At 42.1% G+C, this 21,469-nt stretch overlaps 3 protein-coding genes across 3 annotated transcripts; 1 reads left to right on the top strand and 2 right to left on the bottom strand.

Annotated features, from left to right (window-relative positions):
* The first annotated feature begins 2 nt into the window (after window positions 1–2).
* On the top strand, window positions 3–2,799 carry LOC136430266 (12S rRNA N4-methylcytidine (m4C) methyltransferase-like). Its single transcript, XM_066420718.1, has 4 exons — window positions 3–327; window positions 523–659; window positions 903–1,094; window positions 1,500–2,799. Exons 1-4 carry the CDS (start codon window positions 100–102, stop codon window positions 2,119–2,121), a joined length of 1,179 nt encoding a protein of 392 aa, XP_066276815.1. The 5' UTR covers window positions 3–99; the 3' UTR covers window positions 2,122–2,799.
* LOC136430267 (ethanolamine kinase 1-like) lies at window positions 2,795–12,652 on the bottom strand. Its single transcript, XM_066420719.1, has 9 exons — window positions 12,502–12,652; window positions 10,179–10,316; window positions 9,615–9,736; window positions 6,403–6,543; window positions 5,841–5,983; window positions 5,611–5,694; window positions 5,176–5,330; window positions 4,302–4,375; window positions 2,795–4,033 (listed from the first exon to the last, which is right to left on the bottom strand). Exons 1-9 carry the CDS (start codon window positions 12,616–12,618, stop codon window positions 3,961–3,963), a joined length of 1,047 nt encoding a protein of 348 aa, XP_066276816.1. The 5' UTR covers window positions 12,619–12,652; the 3' UTR covers window positions 2,795–3,960.
* A 1,614-nt stretch (window positions 12,653–14,266) lies between these two features.
* LOC136430260 (echinolectin 1-like) lies at window positions 14,267–21,331 on the bottom strand. Its single transcript, XM_066420708.1, has 9 exons — window positions 21,114–21,331; window positions 17,324–17,405; window positions 17,057–17,140; window positions 16,540–16,641; window positions 16,191–16,251; window positions 15,831–15,970; window positions 15,498–15,624; window positions 15,071–15,210; window positions 14,267–14,935 (listed from the first exon to the last, which is right to left on the bottom strand). Exons 1-9 carry the CDS (start codon window positions 21,119–21,121, stop codon window positions 14,699–14,701), a joined length of 981 nt encoding a protein of 326 aa, XP_066276805.1. The 5' UTR covers window positions 21,122–21,331; the 3' UTR covers window positions 14,267–14,698.
* Between the last annotated feature and the right edge of the window lie 138 nt (window positions 21,332–21,469).

The raw sequence follows: 21,469 nt of genomic DNA, 5'->3' as shown, positions 1-21,469 counted from the left end.
TGAAAGTTTACTTCCGCTCAGTAAGGACAGAGAGTTCGAAGGTCACGGTCGTGATTGTGATGACTTTGGGGAGGACACTGTGCATTTTCATATCAGAAAATGTTTACAGTTGAGTCCAACGGACTTCGTCTTCTTAGAAGACTATCAGCCGCAGTGTGTGGAAAGCGGAACGTCGGTTCTGCTGCCGAACACCTTGGCGACTCGAAAGTTTTGGCAGACGACAGTTACCACACGTGGATGGGGGAGGGGGGCGATGGGTCGGGAATGCCCCACACTCCTGTGATGGTCCGAGAGGTGTTGGACTGTTTGGACCCTCAGCCGGGACAGGTAAGTCGTGTTAGACTGCCGGTATGGTGGCTTAGAGATAAGCCATGTTTGCCCAAGTTCGAAGTATATGGATTCATTTTATGACATGCAGTTGACAAGAACAAGATGGGTTTAGGCAGTTTAGCATGTTTCTTTCACCATAATAAGACATAAACGAATACATAACATAATCATTTCTTTCCTATACATTGATAGGTGTATGTGGACGTGACATTTGGTGCTGGAGGCCACACGAAGGCCATCCTGGCAGCACAGCCTGACACTGTGGTGTATGCGATGGACAGGGACCCCGCTGCACACAGCATGGCACAGAACATGGCCAAACAGTATGGGTCAGTACATGTCATGTGTTTTAATTGTTTCAGGTCATGTGTTGTGTTACATGGTTCCCTCTTTCATTCAAGGTAATTGATTTGTACTCGTTACTACAACTAAAATCTTGAGTTTGAAACATTGATCAGTAGACTGTATACTCAGTATAGAACATGGCAACCAGTTCCTGTGATGAAGACTGTCAAGAAGGCTAATCCTCCTTCCTGAATTATGATATCAAGGTCATTTCTTCACCCCCAAAGGAAATCCATCCGCCCGGTGCTGGGGCGCTTCAGTGAGCTGCTGTACCTGCTGAGCTCCCAGAACGTGCAGGAGAACACCGTGGACGGCTTCCTGTTTGACGTGGGCGCCTCCTCCATGCAGTTTGACCAGGGCGGGCGAGGGTTCTCCCTGAGCCAGGACGGGCCGCTGGACATGCGGATGGATGGGGAGAGGTGAGGAGACTGGTCTGGACATGTGTAACATTACTGTGTCATTTAGGAGAAGTGATGGCAGCTTCCTTTGTTTTCCAGGCTTTTTTTGATTCTTGAAGGAATTAACACTCAGAAGTCAGTACTAGATGAATTAGATGGATGGTAACTGGTGTAAACAGTTCTTCTTGTCCTGTGTCTTTTGGTGACATATAGATTACTGTGACAGATTTTCAGTTTTAGCAATATGTTTACTAATACGATTCAAGAGAACTATACATGTTCTTGTTCTGCCAGTCCATTCTAGTGATTCTGAAGAATAGTGATGGATGTCACACAAATTATCTCAGAATCTTGTCAAGCTGAGAGACTGAATTACATTTGTATCTTTAAATGTGTACTTACTATTTTCACAAACTGCTGTTACAGATTTGGAAACAAGCAGCCCACAGCAGCAGATGTGGTGAACTCCCTTGGTGAAGATGACCTGTATGGCATCATCAAGACATATGGCGAGGAGAGACATGCACGGAAGATTGCCTCTGCTATCGTGGACACTCGACACAAGAGACCAATCACAACAACTAAACAGCTTGCTGGGATTGTGGCTTCTGCACTTGCCCCTCCTGGTGTTTTCTTTGCTTATGACAAACTGAACCGAGCAGTTCACCCGGCCACGAAAACTTTCCAAGCCCTGAGAATCTTTGTGAATGATGAGCTGAATGAACTATACCAAGGGCTGCAGGCTGCAAGATACTTTTTAAAACCCGGCGGGCGGGCCATTGTGATAACATTCCATTCACTGGAAGATCGTGTTGCAAAACGATACTTCCAAGGTGTGAACATGAGGCAGCACGGTGGGATGAGTATTCATCATAGGAAGCGGGAGGGGGAACTTCTAAAGGAGGAGGGGCTTCCAGAGGTAGAAATGCAGGGGCCCCGGAAGGAGTGGACGATACTGACTGGTAAGGTGATGAGACCCCACTGGGCTGAAGTGATGGAGAACCCAAGAGCAAGGTCAGCTAAGCTTCGAGCTGCCATCAAGAACTAAGTTTGGTGTACAAATAGGTGCAACTACAGCAGGACTCTTGCATGAGAAGGATAACCCTGTATTTTCCTACAGTGCAATAGTCACTTCAAGATATATCATGTCCATGTCCTACATGCCCAGCACCAATGACTGTGCGTACACAGCAAGGTTCTCCTTTCGTAACAGTGTCATCACAAGGAATATGCCTCCATCAACCTGGTTTCTTCTGTTGAGCATCAGTTTGAAGTGAATCTTTTCATCAATCGCTGAAATAGACGCTTCAGGATTAGACCTTGAAACTGGCAAGAGGGATGTCAGTAATGGGAAGATTTGTGTGGTGGAAAGGAGGGGCATCAGTAAAGTTTAACGGCCTACTCTTTTCTCCCTATGAAATTAAATGGATCAGTCCATGGAGCTAACACATTTGTGACCATTTTTGGTTTTTAGGTGAAAGACCTCTTAACACATTATCCCTGTCTGCTTCTAGACTAAACTAGATAAACATGCCCAGCTTCTCTAAGATCTGACACAACAATAACTGACTGCAAAGACTGCATGATTTCTCTATGAATAAGGAGAAAGCTGCATTAACAGTTATGCCAGTATAATACAAAATGGTGTCCCAAGTATTTTGTGTCAGTCCAACATGAATTGAGTACCAAACAGACAGTAAAGAAATTATCAAAGCATGAAACACTGGTGTTTGTTGTTTATTCATAACTTCACAGTGCTATTTCTTATTACTTAGCAGTGATTAACTTTGCTATATAATACAACATGGTTTTAGGATAAACAGTAATGTATTTGTGAGATACATGTACTTCAGGGGGGAAGCTGCCATACACAAGTTTCCTGTTCACTCTGCCTTCATAAAAACACCATATACAGATTTACAGAGTTCAGATGCTGGCCTCACAGAGAGTGACCCTAAAATATTAACAAATAACATAGAAAATGTTACACCTCATACATGTACATGTATACAGAACACATTTTATTCACAAAGCAAGCTAAGTAATCGCTTTCTGTCTTAAACAAAGCATAAACCATATATGATGATATACAGTACGTGTCAATAGATTGTTTGAGGCAAAAACCCTGATACTGAAGTTTACTTAGCCAGATTTACACTGTCACTGACAGTAAAAACATGATCGCCATGAGAAGTGCGAACTTCCCAAGACAGCATAGAGCTACCACTAAAATCTTCAGGTGCTTGAAATAGTTGTAGTACACTCAGTGATCAATCTATACTGACAGTTTAGGCAAGTCTGTCTGTGCCAACTCAGCAATACCACTCCCAATCTCCCAACTGTTACAGCATTGTAAGCTATGTTCATTGCTTTTTTAGTTTCATTTATTTAAATTATTAGCATGAAAGTTCATCTGAGTTGGTTATTATTAACATTGTACAGTGCTAAAACTTTGTTCTAAAGCAATGATATTTTGACTATCCTACTGCAGTCTTCTTTAGAATTCAAATGTTACCCAACCTACAAACAAATCCAATGTGGGTAAAACATAAATGTTACCTGCGTAGCAGAGGCACTGCCGTAGTAAAACTCAGAAATTCCTTGCCTACAAACTAGTATAAAGGGAACTGTCAACTTGAATCTGTTGATAAAATGGCCTAAAACAGGAACAATATTCTTGACTTCTATATTTTATTGTCTTTCAGTCATCAACTATATTGTCATTTATATTTATTTGTCAATTAATGATCAATGATGACTGAGGAAAATTCAAAGTGTACAACCCATTGCGGAACAGCCAAATAGTACTAAGTACTACATTGCACAAAAGAGAACGTGTATGTACAGTGTGGCTGGAGGACATTTTGTTCCAGTTGCCGATCGACATTCACTCTGGAAGTTGCAGTGCCAAGAACTCGTCCTTCCTCTTGAGGTACTCGTTAAACCGTAAGATGCCATAGCTGTGGGGTAACATATAATGGATGCACAAGTTGAAAAAGTAGTCAGCATACCTTCAGAAAGAAATGAAATAATAAATATAAACTATGCAACATTCTGGGTCTCTCATGATCCTGATGTTCCAAATGTGAGATAAAATGTCAGTTTAGCCTTGTCAATAGTACCATCATGGTATCAAACATAATACTAAATGTACAAATCTAGGATTGAGTATGTCTCAAGTAAGTAAGATTATCTAGTTGACTTAGAGAATCAAACAAGTCTCCTTACTCCAGGAAGTCGAAGTCAATGGCAGAGAACCTTGCTTGGATGAGTGCCCACAGTCCCCAGAAGAAATGAGAAGCCTGCAGGGAACAAACAAGCCTCAGTAACTATGTGTGCCTACTTTGACTTTTGTACATGTATCTCAAGCCTATACCACTATACATGTATTCAGGTCAGAAGTGCATAGATTTAGAAGTACATTGACTAAACAAGCTGCTGTCTGTTGTCCTGTGTTGAAACTGTGGCAGTGCTTTTAACTTTCTGAACAATATAATGATGCAACTTCATTTCCCCTTGGGCAGTCTGATGTATCATGTTGATCATAATGACATGAAGACATAAGGAAGGAAGACAATGCTATGAAGTGTTTGCACACAAGACGAGGTCTTAAAGGCAGACTAAACTTAATTTCGTAAAGCATACTGCAGTATGTTAAATATACCACTTAGACCAGTTCTGACTTCTTTTACATGAGTCCATCATAGATTAGCGTTTTTACAATATTTGAAATTCGCGGTGTGGTGATGTAATACTGGCGATGTCCAAAGACCTTTGACCTTTGTGACGTCAGATTCCAAGTCGGCCACACCTGCACCATAGGAATTGCTTCAAACGCCATTCCTCCGACTACAAGTCAGAACTGGTCTTAGTGGTATATTTAACATACTGCAGTATACTTTACGAAATTAAGTTTAGCCTGCCTTTAAGAGTTTGCATGCAATGTTATTTTATTTGGCATTTTAGTGCCAGCAGTGAAATTTGGAGGCATTAGTTGCATGGTTTTGGACTTACAAATATCTACAACACGATCTTTATTTGCAAAATGATATATTACTTGGAACCCCCTATGAGAGGACCCTCTTCATTTACATGAACTCACCAAGGCAAACTTGTTGACCTGGACATACAATATCTCCACCTCCCTGTCTGTGACAGGCTGTGGCCGATCTGCATGGAAGTACTGTAGGTAACTCCTGAGCCATATCAGCTGGAACTCTCTGTCTGGGTACAGGCTGTAGTCAACCTCATCTACACCTGCATAGGGGGAAGTCTACTTTAGATTCTGATTTCTCGTTTTCAACATTGCATTTGCAAAAATCCACAAATAAGTCTCCTTTGTAAACAATTAAAACATGCCTAATGTCATTCTAGTGCTAATTTGTTCCAGTTCACATTATATAATTTCACAACTTCTTGATCATATGCAAAATGACAATACTGACTTTTGATACAAAGAAAGAAATGAAGAAGAAGATGCTGGATCAATCTTGCAAAAGTAATCAGCTTGAATCATTAGGAGCTCTACTGTACAAACCTGCAAATTCATCAAAGTGGTTGGCAATGTCGTAGGCCTGGAAGTTGTAGCTGGCATACTCGTAGTCTATGAAGGTCACCTTGTCTGTACACAGAAAAAAAAGCTGCTCTCTATTATCTCCCAAAGACACTGTGTGCTTTTTTGTATGAGGTCTGTGTATTAAAACATAACTTCTATACAAAATTTTATCTGTACATATTACAGTCAGAGAGAATGACAGACTTGCTGACCTTCGGCCTCTGTGTACACGATGTTTTTACACAGCAGGTCGTTGTGACAGAAGACGACAGGTGAGTTGAGTGGAAGCAGCGCCCCCTTGAGACTCTCCATCTCCTGCTGCAGTTGGGCTGTGCTGGGGACCTCCTTCTGGTACCTGGGGTTGGATTGGTGTGTCAGAAACTGTTGCCGGTAATTTGGAAATTTTCACATGGTTTTTATTTTTTGCAATGAAGCCCCCTACACACAATTATAACTCGTTGCCATTATACCACTACTGTACATCTTGGCTTGGCCACTGTACTACAAAATTGTTTTCACCACCAAACTTAAAAAATTGCAAAAACCTCCTTTCCCCTACTACAATGAAATGCAGGGGCCTGCAGAAATAAATGTATTCACAGCTTAGGGGCTAGAAAACGTCTTACACATCTGTGTGCAGCATGAAAATATTACAAACTGGATTATGATATAATTTGCCAAGACATCATATGCCTTTCCCATAGTCATAACCTTTGGTAACCCTTTTTGGAGAAACTGTGTGTGAGAGGGGTAAAATATAATCCAACCTCTCACCTTTGGTTTTTCTCAGCGTCAGGGAAACTGTCTGGAATAAGAGTGAAGTATTTGGACAGTTTGATGAAGAGGCTTGGCTCTGGGATCTTCCCATTGGCTGGCTGGATGTGGTGCATTCTGGCCATCTCTAGCCCATTCAACCTGACGAGAGGAGCACAGGTTGGAATGTTATGATTCACCACCGGGATAATTTATTTTCTATTTGATATTGATATTTTACACACCCTCAAGATGAGGGAATGGTTATAATTGTTGTCCACCATTAGGCCATGCAGATTTGATTAGTATAAGGATGACATCCTCTGGGAACTCAAAAACTGATGCTAGCGTGCAAAAAAAAAAGTTTGGCTACAAAAAGTTGCCTTCATTAGGAAATCTATGTGGTCCGGAAGGTTAAACAAATGACTAAATACACAGAGTATGGTATAGTTTATAATAGATTCTTCATTCTCATTTCTTCATATCTGTTTTCTTTGACTTTGGAATTGATTTTGGCATTCTATAAGATTAGTATCGTTTTCCAATATTTTTTTCAATGTACAGCATATATATTTCATAATTTTGCAGCTGCTTTGTACGATTTACAGTATGGTCGAAAACCTTTTTTTGGGGGGGGAAACGCACAAAAATTGATGCGCACACGGATGTCATCCATATAATCAAATCAACATGGCCTTGAGACTTTATGAATACAAAAAATGGATTTAAAGAATTGCTACAAACACTAAATGATCACTATTTTCCTGCAAAATGTAAAGATTTTGTAAAATTTTCTATCACAGATCGCTCGTTCTCAATGAAATGTGCAAAATAGCTATTCTTAGGGTCGAAATATTGATCATCCCATTTTCCAAGCAAACCTACCTCATTTTTTAGCTGAACATCTCCTTTTATGATCCCCAAAATATTACAGCTAATTTATCACGGGAAGTTGCCGAAAATTTCTAAGCTTTGATTACATGTCCTCGGAGTTTAGCCAAAATTTTGGCGGAAAAAAATGTTGAACATCAGTAATTAGATACTTCAATTTTGAAGCTTTCATGTCGTGACATCGCCTTCAAAACCTATAGTTGAGGAGTCAGTATCTCTGGTAAAACGTCTGTCAAATAGTTAGTGCCGTGCTGACGATTGCTGTATAACTGTTTCATTCAGGATTAATATTGTCTGGATTTGTCTTTGCATTTCGACTTGTTTGAGATATCTAACAGAGACGGAATCTTATAGTTCTTGCAAAACGTTCGATCCTCCGTTGATCCGAATAATTTAACTCTTACAACATCTATAAGATATTCAATGTTGCGAACTAATACTGCTTAGAAGCAGTAAAGCATTTGGAACGGAGGGGGAATCGCGGAAAAACGGTAACGGAGATTACATACTGTCGCCAAAAGGCGTGTTCACCAGACGTAAGTCGCCAAGTTGTAAGTTAATTGATCGACTTCTGATTTCTTTTTTTCTTCAAACATATCAAAGGCTGTAGATTACTTACTGTCTTGAGGTTTAAAAAGAATTCAACTTTGAAAACAAAATCTGGAAGGAAGAGTAGAAAATTGGAATATAATAACCATACAGGGGGTTTCTCTCAGTTGAATCTATACATTTCTATTCTAGTTCAAACGCTTTTGCGTTATAATGCACAACTACAAAAAGTTCTGCGCCAGGTTATGTATTTTCCGCAACAGGTGTAATCTCCGTTACCGGTAACGGAGCTTACTATGGTAAAACTTTGGCTTTTCCTTCAAAGGGATTTCCGTTTTTGCGTTCCATCTTTTATTATTAAAAGGACGTATGTACGGGCATTAAGAAAACGGGCAGCGTTCCTACACCAGGCCTTGTTAACAACATAGAGAGCATCAAACAATGGTAACGGAGATTACATTCATTACTGTACTGTCATTTGTTCGAGGAGGTGGTCCTCAACTGATAGCAAACACTTCTTTTTTGTTCCTTTTAAAAGCCACAAAAGCTTTAAGTCGTCATAAAAACGACAGGTTGGCACCTTATATTTGGCATATCTTAATGTTAGGAATGTCTTACTTTAAACGGTAACAGAACTTACCGTTTTGGGCGACAGGCATAAACCGCCTTGCACAACGTACAAGAACAGTGACAGGACCGATCTGACGTGATTTGCCGGAGGGCCTTAGTAGCTGGATTCACCAGTTAACCGGTCATTCTCTGAACTGAATTGTTACATTCTCGGCTGCTTTTTAAATTTTGCATGTCTCCGCAGGCGACAGCCGTTTTTTATGACTCTTTAGGCCACCAATTGCCATAACTTTTTCGAAGTTAAAATCCATAAGTAATTTTGAGGTGCATTTTTCGTGAAACATGATATGTGTTGTGGGAAAGTGAAGAAAGCATCGATGGTGCCCTTAATTTGGCTCATATCAAGTCGCAAAGGCTGGCGACAGCAATTTGTACATTCAAATGAGAACGAGCGAGATGTAACAGCATCCAATGTATTCCTTTATTTCAGCCCTGACATTGCCTGACAGACACCAGACCCTGAATGTTGACAAATCACCCCTGGATGCCCCCAGGGAGGGGAATTGCCCTGAGTGATGATATCAGAATACCAAGTGAGCACTTGGGCAGACTGCCAGCATTCATAGGGCTAATAAGGGGGGAGGGAAAAGTAGGTAATAAACTGACATGCTGGCAGCTAGCAGATTAGTCAAGTCAATGAGATTAGTAATGACACGAAGGTGTTTGTATATGGTGGGGCCAGGGGTAGCCGTGCAACTGTAGTTCATGTTCATGCACAGTCTATAAAGGCTGAGGTGTCTGCTGGAATATTACTGATTTGTTGGGGGGTTACAATGATAAAGTGGGCACGGTCATGAGATAAATAGCATCCTCACATAGCTGAAGTACCAATTGTGACTTCCACTAGGGGGAATTATGTTAAATATTTGGAATATTTGGCACAACCTTGTCATGTTGCATACAGTTACAGCAGAGGCAAAGAGCAAAAAGGTTTAATATCCACATCTTCATGAATGAGTCATTCATTAGTATAACAGTTAAGAGCTTCTTCTGTGCCAGTTGTCATTGACAACTGGCACATAAGAAGCTCTTAACTGTTATACTAATGTGTATGCAACTGCCATGTTTCTGTAAAGCTGGCATGTTTTGTTCAGGGATAGCTCTCTACTATATTATGGAGACATGTACATGTAGATGGCTACATCGGAATTGTCTTACCATACCTGAACACTTTAGGGTCCCTGATAAGCTGTGTGTCCAGCACAACCCCATGTACATAGCCATAACACAGACCATTGGTGAACACACCAAACAGCTCTGGGGCACAGCCATTGGCATGGAGAATCTGTCATGAGGTCAACACAATTAGAAACAGCCCAGGATTTAGCACTGTTTAGAAAATAATTTGTATTCAAACCTCTCATTTTGTGTTTTGGAGTCCAAAACATAATATGAGAGGTTTAAATAAAAATTATTTTCTAAACAGTGCTCTGTGATAAAAAATTAGTATCTATGCAATGTTCGTTTGCAAACTTGTTAGAAGTTTAACTAGTTTAATAAGAGAATAATAAGTGCTCAACATCTGTGAACAATAGTATAATTAAAAGTCAAAGTTTATTGCACAACAACTGTAACAGGTACAATATATGGCACGTTCTGGAGCAGTACTAAATATCAAGACTAATATCTACGGCTTTGCCTATAACAATGCTAATGAAAATGAAGGCCAGTTACTGCCACTGTTTCCTATACCAAATTGCTCCTGTTGTTTTATTTGTTATACAGACCTGCATGTTCTCTATCTCTGCCACCCTGTCCACCAGCAGTTCTGTCTTGTTGCCGTACACCCTGACCAACACCATGTCCTTCTTATTCTCCTCCAGGTAACATCCCACCAGTTTGTTAGTGATGCCATCAGTGAACACCTAAACAACAAGACAACATCAACTACATTGCCAGGCTGTTTTCAATTTTCTTCTAATACCACCATATATACATTCAACATTTTGTGTAACGTTATAATTGATCTAGAGTAAATGGAGTTGTTTTATATCATAAAACAACTCCATCTACTCTAGACTAGATCTGGACATATATTATTTGCTGTATCTTTAGTGTCCAGCTTTTACTTACATGCCTTCACTGTTGGTTCAATATCACACATGCAAGGTGCTAGTATTTCCATTGGGTTGCTGACCTATTGTTTCAACAGCAAAGTCAAACTTTATAATGTGAGCTCTTAATTTTTTTCATGCTGTATTAAAAATCTATTTACAGCAATCTTTGGAATCTTGTCTCTTGCAAGGCACAGACAAGAACACAGGTGCAAGGCCATGACCTCCCCTGCATCTTTCACTCATAATTAGTGTCAGATGACAGCACCCCAGGCAATGGAATTTTCCATCATGCTCCGACTGCCTGACCATGGCCTTGTCCTAAATTAACCACAGATGCTGGATGACTGGTATCCTTGGTTGGTTGAATCAAGGAGGTTTTTAACTGCCTTGGTAGAATAATACTTTGGCCAAGTCACATTCTACTAGTACTAGGACCTTTGTACAGAATTTCATCATTAACAACCACCTGTATGTACATTAGATCCCTGCTGTGTTGATTGCACATTTGCATGTCATCACTGATTTACTATATTGCTCATCAGAAACTGATAATTGTGAAATCATATTCTCCAGTCTGTCAATTTAAGCAGTGAATGGGTAATATGAACGTGCAAAGTACTGAGCAGTTATAGATAATGTCATTCCAAGGGATTGCTGTCCTTGTCTTATATGTAGTGTTTTGTTAGACGTTGGACTACTTTTCACCAGCAAGATCTGTTTTAGCGTCAAGCAATTTACTGTCCGAAGAATTGCTGAATGGCAGATCATTATGTATTACATGCTTAAGCTTATTTACATACCTATGATTTGCCTGTCAACATTTCTTCAGACAGTTAAGGTTGTTTAGTGGTTGGAAATTACATAATTTTCTCCTGTCTGCACTGGGGGTTAAAAAGGACAAACAGCAGAAAAATCAATACAGCCTAGTGAGCCTACTATACCCACCCTATCCTGCAGCTGGGCTGGCACACACAAACACATCAGACCCCCTTAATCCCCATTCATACCGGGATTCACAAATCAGGATTCACCCAGGGAACAGGACTGATCCCAATTTCTGAAATTCTGAATCCTGGTATGAACGGGTTACGAGGGGGATTAATCCCCCCTTGAGCCTCAGAGCCAGATTCGGACAGTTCATACCCAGGCAAGATTTGCAAATTGGCCCGTGCCCTGGTGAATCCTGATTTCCAAATCTCAGTATAAATGAAAGAGATCTGAGCCAAGCTCAAGATAGACTTTTGCAACTTTCTCAATTCCTAATTGTGTGAGGCAATATATTAGCTTTAGTTTTTTGTCCACCACTATTGCTATGGGTGTGGATAGTGGGTTTAAATCCTAGCAACGTATCAAGCTGCAGCCAAAGTTCTATTGCATAAATATTGGCAACATTCCCCTTTAATCCATCCTTTCCAAATATAATATAGGTATTGTTTTCAAGGGTGGAAATGAGATTCAGGTAGGATAATGCCTGCAGATATTATAATTTTATTGTGTGAAAAAATAGGTTTCATTTAACGTTAGCATTTTTCTGCAAGCAAGAACCATACAATGAGACAGGAGAATCAGGCGTGGGAATTTGCCAACGAAGCTGCTTTCATCACAAAAGGGATTAGGTTTGCTGTGGCCTTAAATGTATAAATGTCTCCAGTTTTGGCCATGATAAAAGAAAGGGTAACACCCGATCTAATGTACTGTAAAAGTGGAAATGTTTGCGGGAATTTCATGTCACACTAACAGTATTTATTTGTTTTAATAAATTTCATGGTAGGGAGAGAAATAGAGTGTTCATGGTGGTCTAAAAAAAAGTCAAACATAACCCGTCGCGATCTTTTTACAGTACAAACAGCTCTTGTATATACAGCCCAGCCCACCTCAGGTGTAGCCTGGATTCAGCCCACGTCACGTGTGGGACTCGGGATCGATCTGTCAGATAACAATGCACATTTTCTCCAAAATCACGGACTCTTTGCAATTGAAATTATGCACACACCTTGAACTTGATCTCATCAGCCTTCCAGCTCGGTCTGACGGTCTTCATCGCCTTTAGCGCGCCGATTTCCACCGAGTTTTCATCGATAAACAGTTCTATCCGCTCCGGCCCCGCCATCTTACCAGGATTCACCACACACAAACGTACAAACGTAAAAGTCACACACTGATAGAGAAATTAATCTCCAGATTCGTAGTAACCTTTATAACTAGTATGCTAGTATGTATAATTTAAAAAAAATCAATATTGGATCGATGATTTTGATAAAAATATCAAAGATATATGAGTACTGTTTGAGACACTGGTTTAAAATATTTATCGCGTTTATCTGCCGTCAATTGACCCTAAAAGTGGGTCGTAGCTGAACACATGGGCTGTATCAATGCAATAATGTGCTTCTAATAAAAATGTAATCAATGTAAATCAATTGGCAATGTTAATACAACTTTTAAATTCTACAAGCAATATAAAACCCAATAACCCTATCAAGATGAGATCAACCTCCTGAGCTGAGAAATCTGTCTGTCCTGTGTTCACCTTACGCCAGGCCAGACCAATAACTATTGAATAAACGGCACTGTCGACTAATAAAGTTGAGCCGTGTCAAAAAAATGTGGCAGACAGAAAATGCCCGTTCAATATCTGCTTGGAAATTATGTAATCATGACATGACCGTACCATGGCGTGATGCCAAGCATCTCCAAGCAGTTGCCTTGAAACGGTTTGGGCTTGTATTGGACGGAGGCCAGCGGACGACAAGAAGGCGCTGTTAGGCATTGACCCTGTGCGGAAAGAGATGTGTGTCTTATATTACCCTAGTACTACCACGTACCAGCTTTCTCTTTCTGATATGATATCAATATACATGTAGTATGTTGTAGATCTACAGTCAAAGGACAAAACAGAAGATAGAGTAGGATATATTACCTGGTTGTGTAAAAAGAATCTCCTATATCCTACATGTGGTTATTGACCAGTGGTCGTTATCCATGCATGAGAGAGTTGTAAGGATACGGCTCAGTCTCAGTGTATTGTGCCTTCAGCGTTTCGCCCTCTCCTGTTGCTAGAGTAGAGGTTAGGCCGCGGCTTGTTTCAGTGGACGTCTTTTCATGCGTGTTTTGGGGCTTTCTTTTTTGTCAGGTTTTCTTTTTGTCAATGCTGGCGAACAAAAAGAAAACCTGACAAAATAGAGAGCCCAATAAAAACGCCCCCCAAAACGTCCGACTCCGAAACATGCAGGAGTCTAACCTCTGCTTGGAGAGTGCTTGCGTGTAGACTCTGGCTAGCGTGTGTGTGTTTCCACGACCGCCGATCGGAAACGGGGCATGACAACTGGTAAGCGGAAACATCTCCTCTTGGGGGAGATCAATATAAATTTAGTGGTTGCTACGTTGTGCCTTCGTTCCGCTTTCATGGCTATGCGCGGTGGCAAGGACGCTGGACCTGAGACTGTACCGCATAAGCTGATCCTATCTGATAGGATCCGCTTATGCAGTCTCAGGTCCTACCTATCACCTGGCAGAACAGCTTGACGGAAGAAAAGAGTCCTGTGATAACGATACCTTGTCCGGCGGTCCTCCTATTCGAGTCACAATGCATATGTTTAGGTGCGCAGTGTGTAAAACGTAGGGGACGGTCATGAATATTGTACAAAATAAAGAAAACACCTTGCTGGCAAGACGTTAACGTTCTATCCATCCATCTACTCGGTGGATGTTCCAAATCATGAATTTGAAAAACCGCAACACGAAACAAATCCAACAGCCACAGTCATATACATGTATTTTATTTCCATTTACTATACTAGACAGCTGTACCAAAGACGAACACATAGCATCATAGAGGTATTTTACGTCAACCACATAATAATTAGAATATTTGTGTTTCGTGTCACAGTGATCAAGTGAACAGTTACAAGCAGAACAACGTGTTGAAGCGACTTTCCGAGCATTACAGATCGAGTATCCCTCTAAATAACTCATAGTGTTGTCCTTAATTGATTGCTATTCAGAACTAGTCTGCTGTTTTATACAAGTACAACAGCCAGTCAGCATACTCGATCTGTATTTGTATCTGTACTATGTATCTGTACTATGTATCTGAATACGAATAAAGATAATACGAGTGGTTGCCATCACAGGGTATACATCAACGTATCTATCACCACCGTGCTACTGATTTACTGAGCAGACTTAAATCACTTGAGGAGCAGGTAGTAGTGTGTTCCCGTCCAGGTGAAGGCGTTCTTCACGTTCCCTCCTGTCTTCATCAGTAGAGACGCCAGCACCACGGGGTCGGTTGTGTTCCCCCGGGCAGGCAGCTGGTTATCCTCGGGCCCGGTCCCACAGGCTGCCGAGTACCCCTCCCGGCCGGAGCACCGCAGCTTCTCGCAGCCCGCCAGCTCCACTAGGGTGTGCTCGCTGCCGTCGTTTATCTGAAAGCCATCGAGAAAAAAGACGTCGTCCGATCAAAAGGAAATTTATGTTCTCCCATCCCGTGAACCAATACTAGGCTGTGGAAATACCAAATAACAGTCGGCAGAACGGAAGCACAGCCACACACGACTCACCTTGAACTTTTGCTGTTTGATTCTGCGGGATAAAGACTGTTGGCGGATGACCTTGACAATGGAGGGGTTGAAGCTGTGGTCTTGAGCTTCGATCTGAAGTGTCGTGTCGCATACTACATGGACTGTCTTGAAATGTAAATCTGTTGAAAAAGAAAATTACTAACGTTAGGTGGTAGGAGTCCATCCAAGATAAGATAAGTGTAATATCATTTTTCTACCCTGACATAGTAAACCTGATTGTAGAAATCTGACTGGCCCTGTCCTTTCCCATTTCGATGGCATCAGTAACATACCCCATCCTGAATACCCTGTGAGTACAGCAGCCAATCAACAGCCTACAACCCCCCCCCCCCCCCCAGCCAACCATGATGCACGGTTGCCCCATCTAAAATGAAGGAGCACACTGTCAGTGCTGAATAACCCATACCATGTATGAGTTGTTGTTCCTCCGGCGAGAACAGCTCTATCTCGTACGTCTGGTTGTCCGATGACGTAATGTTCTGTAGGTCCCAGCTCTGTGCCCAGCGTCCAACTCGGGTCGCTCCTTTTCTCTCCTGGGAAAGTGACATGATAGAGGTGTGAGTTGGAATATACTTAGTATAACATGGTATCTGTCTTCATATCATCGGGAACTACGGTTGAAACAGTAGAATTTTCATCATGAAGGATTGTTTGCATCTGATATTTGCTGAATCGCTAGTACTGAGAAGGTATACCAATTGTTTAGTAAAATCTGCAAAAAAATATCAGCTTCATTTACCCCTTGCATTTCACAGTAAACCCGGTAGGAGGCGAGCTTGGGTTGTATGTAGTAGTAGCCGGTCTGTGGGGCCTCACCCAGCAGCTTCTTGTACCGGCGGTAGATCTGGTTACAGGACCGGGGAGGGTCATTATACACACCTGCAGAGGCGGAAATAAGGTGGCGAATAAGCCTGAGACGGTCGTTTTGTACATCTGTTCTTGTTCAAGGAGCAGAAAAGTTGTTTAATGATTTATACATTACATGTATTTGAATTGAAACTTCATCTAACGATCTATACATTAATTGATTGTTTGATGGAAAGATTACTGGACAGATGGTTATGTCGGTGAAATATAACGCCATGACGCCTAGCCTTACCGTTCATCAGCGTCTTGACGGCTTCTTGAAGCAGGTTCAGTCGTCGGATGTACTCCATCACCTGAGGTGACGAACGACACATATAAGATCTTTGGGTTAGATAGATCATATAACGGCTAGATATTTGTTCAGACCCATGACTCTGCATCATGTTCTCACGCATAATCTGGGCCGGGCGCTAGACCAGGCAATATATATATGAAAAGACACGTATATGCAAGACACCTTAATGTCGACCAGGCCCTTAAACCAAAAACTTGAGTGTTGCACAGGTGCAGCTAGGATAGCTGGCTAGTATCGCACGGTGGTACCGTCTACATTTTACAAGTCCGCCAGGTGGCGCGCTTACCCTGGCCAGGTCCATGTCCTTCCACAGGAACCCGTCGCACCACTGCATGAGGCGGCGGGACTCTACCAGGCGGAAGTGGCCGGCCTGACGGATGTGGCATGGCTGGAGGCGGAAGGGAAAAAAAATATACTACAGGCTCCGTCCCTAAGGCGTCGCAAAAACATTTCCACGCGGTTTACTTTCACTTCGAATATGAGACAACTCATGACAATAAAAGTATGATTTGAAAGTTTTTCTTATGTAAGACGGCTTATTATTAGGCATACATGATTTGATTATTAGCAGGCTTTGATTGTCAAGACTTGGCAAGATAAAAACAGTATGTAGTTAGTGGGACATGTAACCGTTCTGAACGGAAATTTGGATTTTTTTGTTTTCTTTGCGACTTGAAGTTGATTCTAAAAGACATCGTTCGGACTTGAGATGCGCTGTAGTTAATGCGTTTTCTGTGTGTACCAGGGCACATCAAATGATATTTGTCAGGTAAAATATAGCTAGCTAAACACACATCTCTCACCTCATTGCTGAGAGCGTCCGGCACGACCTTGTGTGAACACCAGGAACAGTTCGTGTTCAGGTACGTCACGCCGTAGTCCAGCTTCTGTGTGCAGGGAAAAAAATGCAAACGGATTAATAAAGAAACGCTGAATAGTGGATTAATAGAATGAAGGGCCTTTTTCAGCTACGGTGTTGATCATGCGAGCGGTGTAGCTCAAAGTAAGAAAAAAATAATAATCGACAATTCAAAAGAGTCCCCAGCTCGGCTCTACAAAGGTAAACTCACCTCTGACAGGAAGTGGGGATGACCCAGACAGATGTCAATCCCGGCGATGAACACCAGAAGGGCGATCACGGACAGGATAGTGCTGAAACAGGACGGAAACAGAGCGATGAACATGAGAAGGGCGATCACTGAAATGATAATGCAGAGTGTTAAGTAATATAATATATTTTGATTATACCATATTTGATTTGATCATGTTTTGTTACGGCACTGTATCGAAACCTTCTCTCGTTTTCTCTCTTTTTTCCAAAACGCTCTGCTTCTGGGTTAGGTTCAGTGATAGCAGACCGGGCTTCTCTATGAATCTTTTACATGATATGCTAAGGAAGACACAGAATCAAATTTACGTGTCCTAAACACTGAACATCATCATCATCATGGTATGTTGCCACACTAGGGAAGAATATCAAGCCATCTTTCACACCATCTTTCACATGATGATCATCGTGTGTGTGGCATCATCAGCGCAAATAGATAAGTTTAATTTTCTTTTTAAGAATTCCGTCACTTTATATTACGCTCTCTTCTTCCTTCACCTTCATTCCTCAACAAACTTTCAGCTTTATCGGCGCGATCCATCGCACAGCAAACATCCTCGCGATCAAAGCTAATCTCCAAACAGATCTAAGGGTGGCAAAGACCGTATCCAACTGACAAAAGGAATTTTTTACAGGCTATGAAAACTTTTGCCAGTTGGATACGGTCTTTGCCACCCTTAGATCTGTTTGAAGATTATGAAAACTCATTTTGCCAGTTGGATACGGTCTTTGCCACCGTTAGATCTGCTTGGAGATTAATCGAAGCCAGGGACACCACCAAGCACCCAGGACAGGTGTTCCACAAACCGCGATATGCGATGGAAACAAGATACGGTACTATTTTATTATGCTTATTATTCTGTCATATTTATCCAGGGGAGTAACTCCCAACGTGCGAGACAAATGGTTCTCATGGGAATGACACATATAGCCTGCAGGGAAACTTGGTGATAAAATCTCATCAATGCAGAATATTTCCGCCCAAAGTCGTCCCCAAGTGGCGCCCGGGGGCGTTAATGACGTTAGCACATCATTCGATCGTCACCTGATTCGCCTCCTGTGCTCGTATTGGCCGAGGTGCTCGTACGTTTGGTCGGACGACGTCCCGTGGTACGAGTTACCAGATTAGCTGGATTGGAAATTTCCTAAACAAGATTACTGAAACCACCATGCATCGAATCCTCTTAGAAACATGCAGCAGATGAATAAACACTGAGAGTCAAAAACAAGAATGGAAAAAGATCTTCGAAAGAAAGAAACGAGAAACGAAGTAAAACCACATACGTAAGATAATATAGAGGGATAGAATAGGGGAAGAGAGAAAGCATGCGCACAACAGACAGGGTAGAACAAAGGCGAAACGAAACAAAGGAATGTGGGGACTTTGGCTCACAAAAGCAAGACCTTGGAGACGCCGGCGGGACAAAAACTTTTATCCTAAACTAAAGATCTATCCTTAAATCTCCTTGGTATGTGCGAGATGTGGCACACCTGTAGGATGAGGATCACGCCACCTCAGGGTGCCTGAAGGTGTTCTTATTAGGAAAAGCTACGGAAAGTAGTGTGGATAAGGCACCTTGGACATATTAAAGGGGAGAATGTGAAAAGCCCAAGTCATGGTCTTTTGTTGGAGTGGATGTTAGGACAAGGACGAAAGTGGGAGGAGTCAGAGATTGCCAACTGCGTGATATTTTCAGCCAACGACGGTCTTCTTCGTATACTGATCATAAAGTATAAAAAGTTCTCTACTGCCTCTTATTATAGTTCCCAACATGACACCCCACCTGTCTAACCAGCTAACCGAACCATTCAAAGCTCAATTAAAAACGCGTCGCCGACGTTCCAAGTCCCGCTCCCTCGAAACATAAAAAATACGCCCTCTGAGAGTCTGAGCCTAAACCGAACGGACTCTATAGTTACCAGTACTTCTATCGTCTGACGGGACTTATCGGACCCCCGATCTTCGTAACTTTCTGGACTTTCTGGTCTGTGGCTTCACTGTGCGTCTTTTCCGATCAAGTGGCGACGCGCCCAGCAAAATAAAACGTACCAAAAAAGATGAACAAGCGCAAAGACAGAAACGAGACGAGGCTATATTGGGTGAGCCCCACTTGCAGCCCTTTGATTGTTGTTGAATATAGTAAATGTTTACGCGCCCTGGTTTAAACCGGCCGTTTACTGTTTAGCTGAGTTTTTCTCCGATAGCCTGTTGATAACGAGTGTCGTTGACAGACGCGTGACAGACAGTCGGAGTCCCGCCGACTTGGGCGGTCGCAGCGCGCCGTGGGCATGACTGACCTCGTCCGTCAATCTTACCGTCACGGCTCCCAGGGTGGTCTCAGGGCTGCCGTGTCCTACCCTTGACGTCGACGTTTTATCTACCGTTTTAGCAGCATACGGGTCATCAGCCGAATTGACCTCAATTCAACCTACACACGAACTAATCTTCATAACAATGTGATAGGTTGTTTCGAATTCCCTTTAAAATCCTTTTTATACGCTCAAGTGACTGGAGGAAAACGAAGGTCAAAGTGTTTAATTGTAACGTTTGACATTTGGCATTTTGTTCACAACCGATACCGATAAAGCCAAAAAGCAACTAATTTCCAGGCAGATGTAGCGGCATGGCTTCGTTTTTTTGCAAATTTTGTGGTGTTCGGGTGGTGAACATACGCAACCCCAGAAAGATGCACAAAATGTCGCAAACTACTCGCAAAACAAGCCCAACCGCTTTGGAGATTAGAATAGAAACCCCAGTGGGTAGTGTGGAGGCTGCCCTTGAGTATAGTATACACCGCTCTCCATATGTCTGGTTGTAACACAGTATGTTTGTGGCTTCCAAGAACAGTTGCACACAAAAAGCCTCTCACTCTGCAGTTTAGCATATTCAGTATGCCATATCTGCAGCTATTGGCTGCTGATGGCACACGCCACCGACACACCCGTATGAACGCCTGCGGGTTTTGTTGCCGTAAATTTAAACCTACACGGACAGAAACACCACTGCGCGTGGTTCTCACAAAAATAGCAGAGATACTAGTAATATGTTTTTTAACAAGCTTGCTTCGATCTTGGCATCATCAATCGGATACGGAAAGTCCTGACTGATCTTTGTAACATCAGGCGCTAGCGCGCCCTGAAACGACGCATCGGCCTTTCGCCAGGCCAGTATGTACCCAAAAGTCTATTCAAGTTTATTTCAGGTCGCAAAAATAAAAAATCAATCAAATCAACCTATTTGACCATATGAATTGTCACGGCTTCTTTTTCTGTTTGCCAGTCGAGAGAATGTACGTCATTTGGTCACCAAAGGCCAAGACCAAACCGCCTTGACGAACACAACATCGATATACGCATGCATGTGAAGTAACTTCCAAACGAACAAAACATCATTGCAATGGTTAGAAAAGGATATAAATCTCTCAGCTGGGTCTTGTCATTTAAGTCTGGTGCTTGGCAAATTTTACTGGTCGGCTGGTCAAAGTTTCAGATTAAGAAACATTAGGCTAGCGCTCTTGAAGAATCTCAGTATCTTATCGGCAGTTCATCTGACAATATTCTTATATTGGAAAATGGTCTATTTAGTTATTTTTTTACAGGAACATGCTTCCAAGAAACTGACGTTGAAAGGACGAAGGTGACCAATGCCTTGTTATTTCGAAAGCAATGCAACGCTAGAATTTCTATAATTGAGTCAAAGTAAGCCTTAGGCGACAATCTGTAGAGAACACGACGTAACGGTGAACTCTTACCACGACATCTCTGCGGTTTGCCTTGGCCTTGATCTCGTTCGTTTGTAGTTGTAGCGATGCGACACTCTAGGAGTAGTTGTTGTCTGCTGTTGGCGCGGTCCTGTGACTGACTTGTGGTGAGGAGCGCGGTTCTTATGACGGTGAATCACCCTGCCTTGTGTGGCGCGACGTTCCCTCTCCACGCCCCGGGCACGCCTACCCTACGTGCGCTGCTCCAAGTCCCTGTAAGTCTGCCCAATCATCTACTGTATGATAGCCCCACTTTATCTGGTACACAGTACTTTATATTATGGTTCAATGACCCTGAAGGACTATAACAATCCTGTCCCCGCAAGAAAAAGAAATCCGCGAACCGG

This window comes from Branchiostoma lanceolatum, chromosome 3, assembly GCF_035083965.1.
Source record: "Branchiostoma lanceolatum isolate klBraLanc5 chromosome 3, klBraLanc5.hap2, whole genome shotgun sequence".
In the NCBI taxonomy this organism is placed as follows: domain Eukaryota; kingdom Metazoa; phylum Chordata; class Leptocardii; order Amphioxiformes; family Branchiostomatidae; genus Branchiostoma; species Branchiostoma lanceolatum.
Note: the sequence above shows the minus strand (reverse complement) of the source record. Positions and strands in the feature narration are given on the sequence as shown.

Coding starts and splice junctions, on each gene's coding strand:
- LOC136430266 (XM_066420718.1), top strand. CDS start 100: ATGTTTACAGTTGAGTCCAACGGACTTCGTCTTCTTAGAAGACTATCA. Junction 328..522: donor TGGACCCTCAGCCGGGACAG/GTAAGTCGTGTT, acceptor ATACATTGATAG/GTGTATGTGGACGTGACATT. Junction 660..902: donor AACATGGCCAAACAGTATGG/GTCAGTACATGT, acceptor TCACCCCCAAAG/GAAATCCATCCGCCCGGTGC.
- LOC136430267 (XM_066420719.1), bottom strand. CDS start 12,618: ATGGCGGGGCCGGAGCGGATAGAACTGTTTATCGATGAAAACTCGGTG. Junction 6,544..9,614: donor AGGGACCCTAAAGTGTTCAG/GTATGGTAAGAC, acceptor TCCTCTCGTCAG/GTTGAATGGGCTAGAGATGG. Junction 5,984..6,402: donor GACGCTGAGAAAAACCAAAG/GTGAGAGGTTGG, acceptor ATCCAACCCCAG/GTACCAGAAGGAGGTCCCCA.
- LOC136430260 (XM_066420708.1), bottom strand. Junction 15,971..16,190: donor CGTCAAGACGCTGATGAACG/GTAAGGCTAGGC, acceptor CCGCCTCTGCAG/GTGTGTATAATGACCCTCCC. Junction 14,936..15,070: donor TCAAACAGCAAAAGTTCAAG/GTGAGTCGTGTG, acceptor GATGGCTTTCAG/ATAAACGACGGCAGCGAGCA.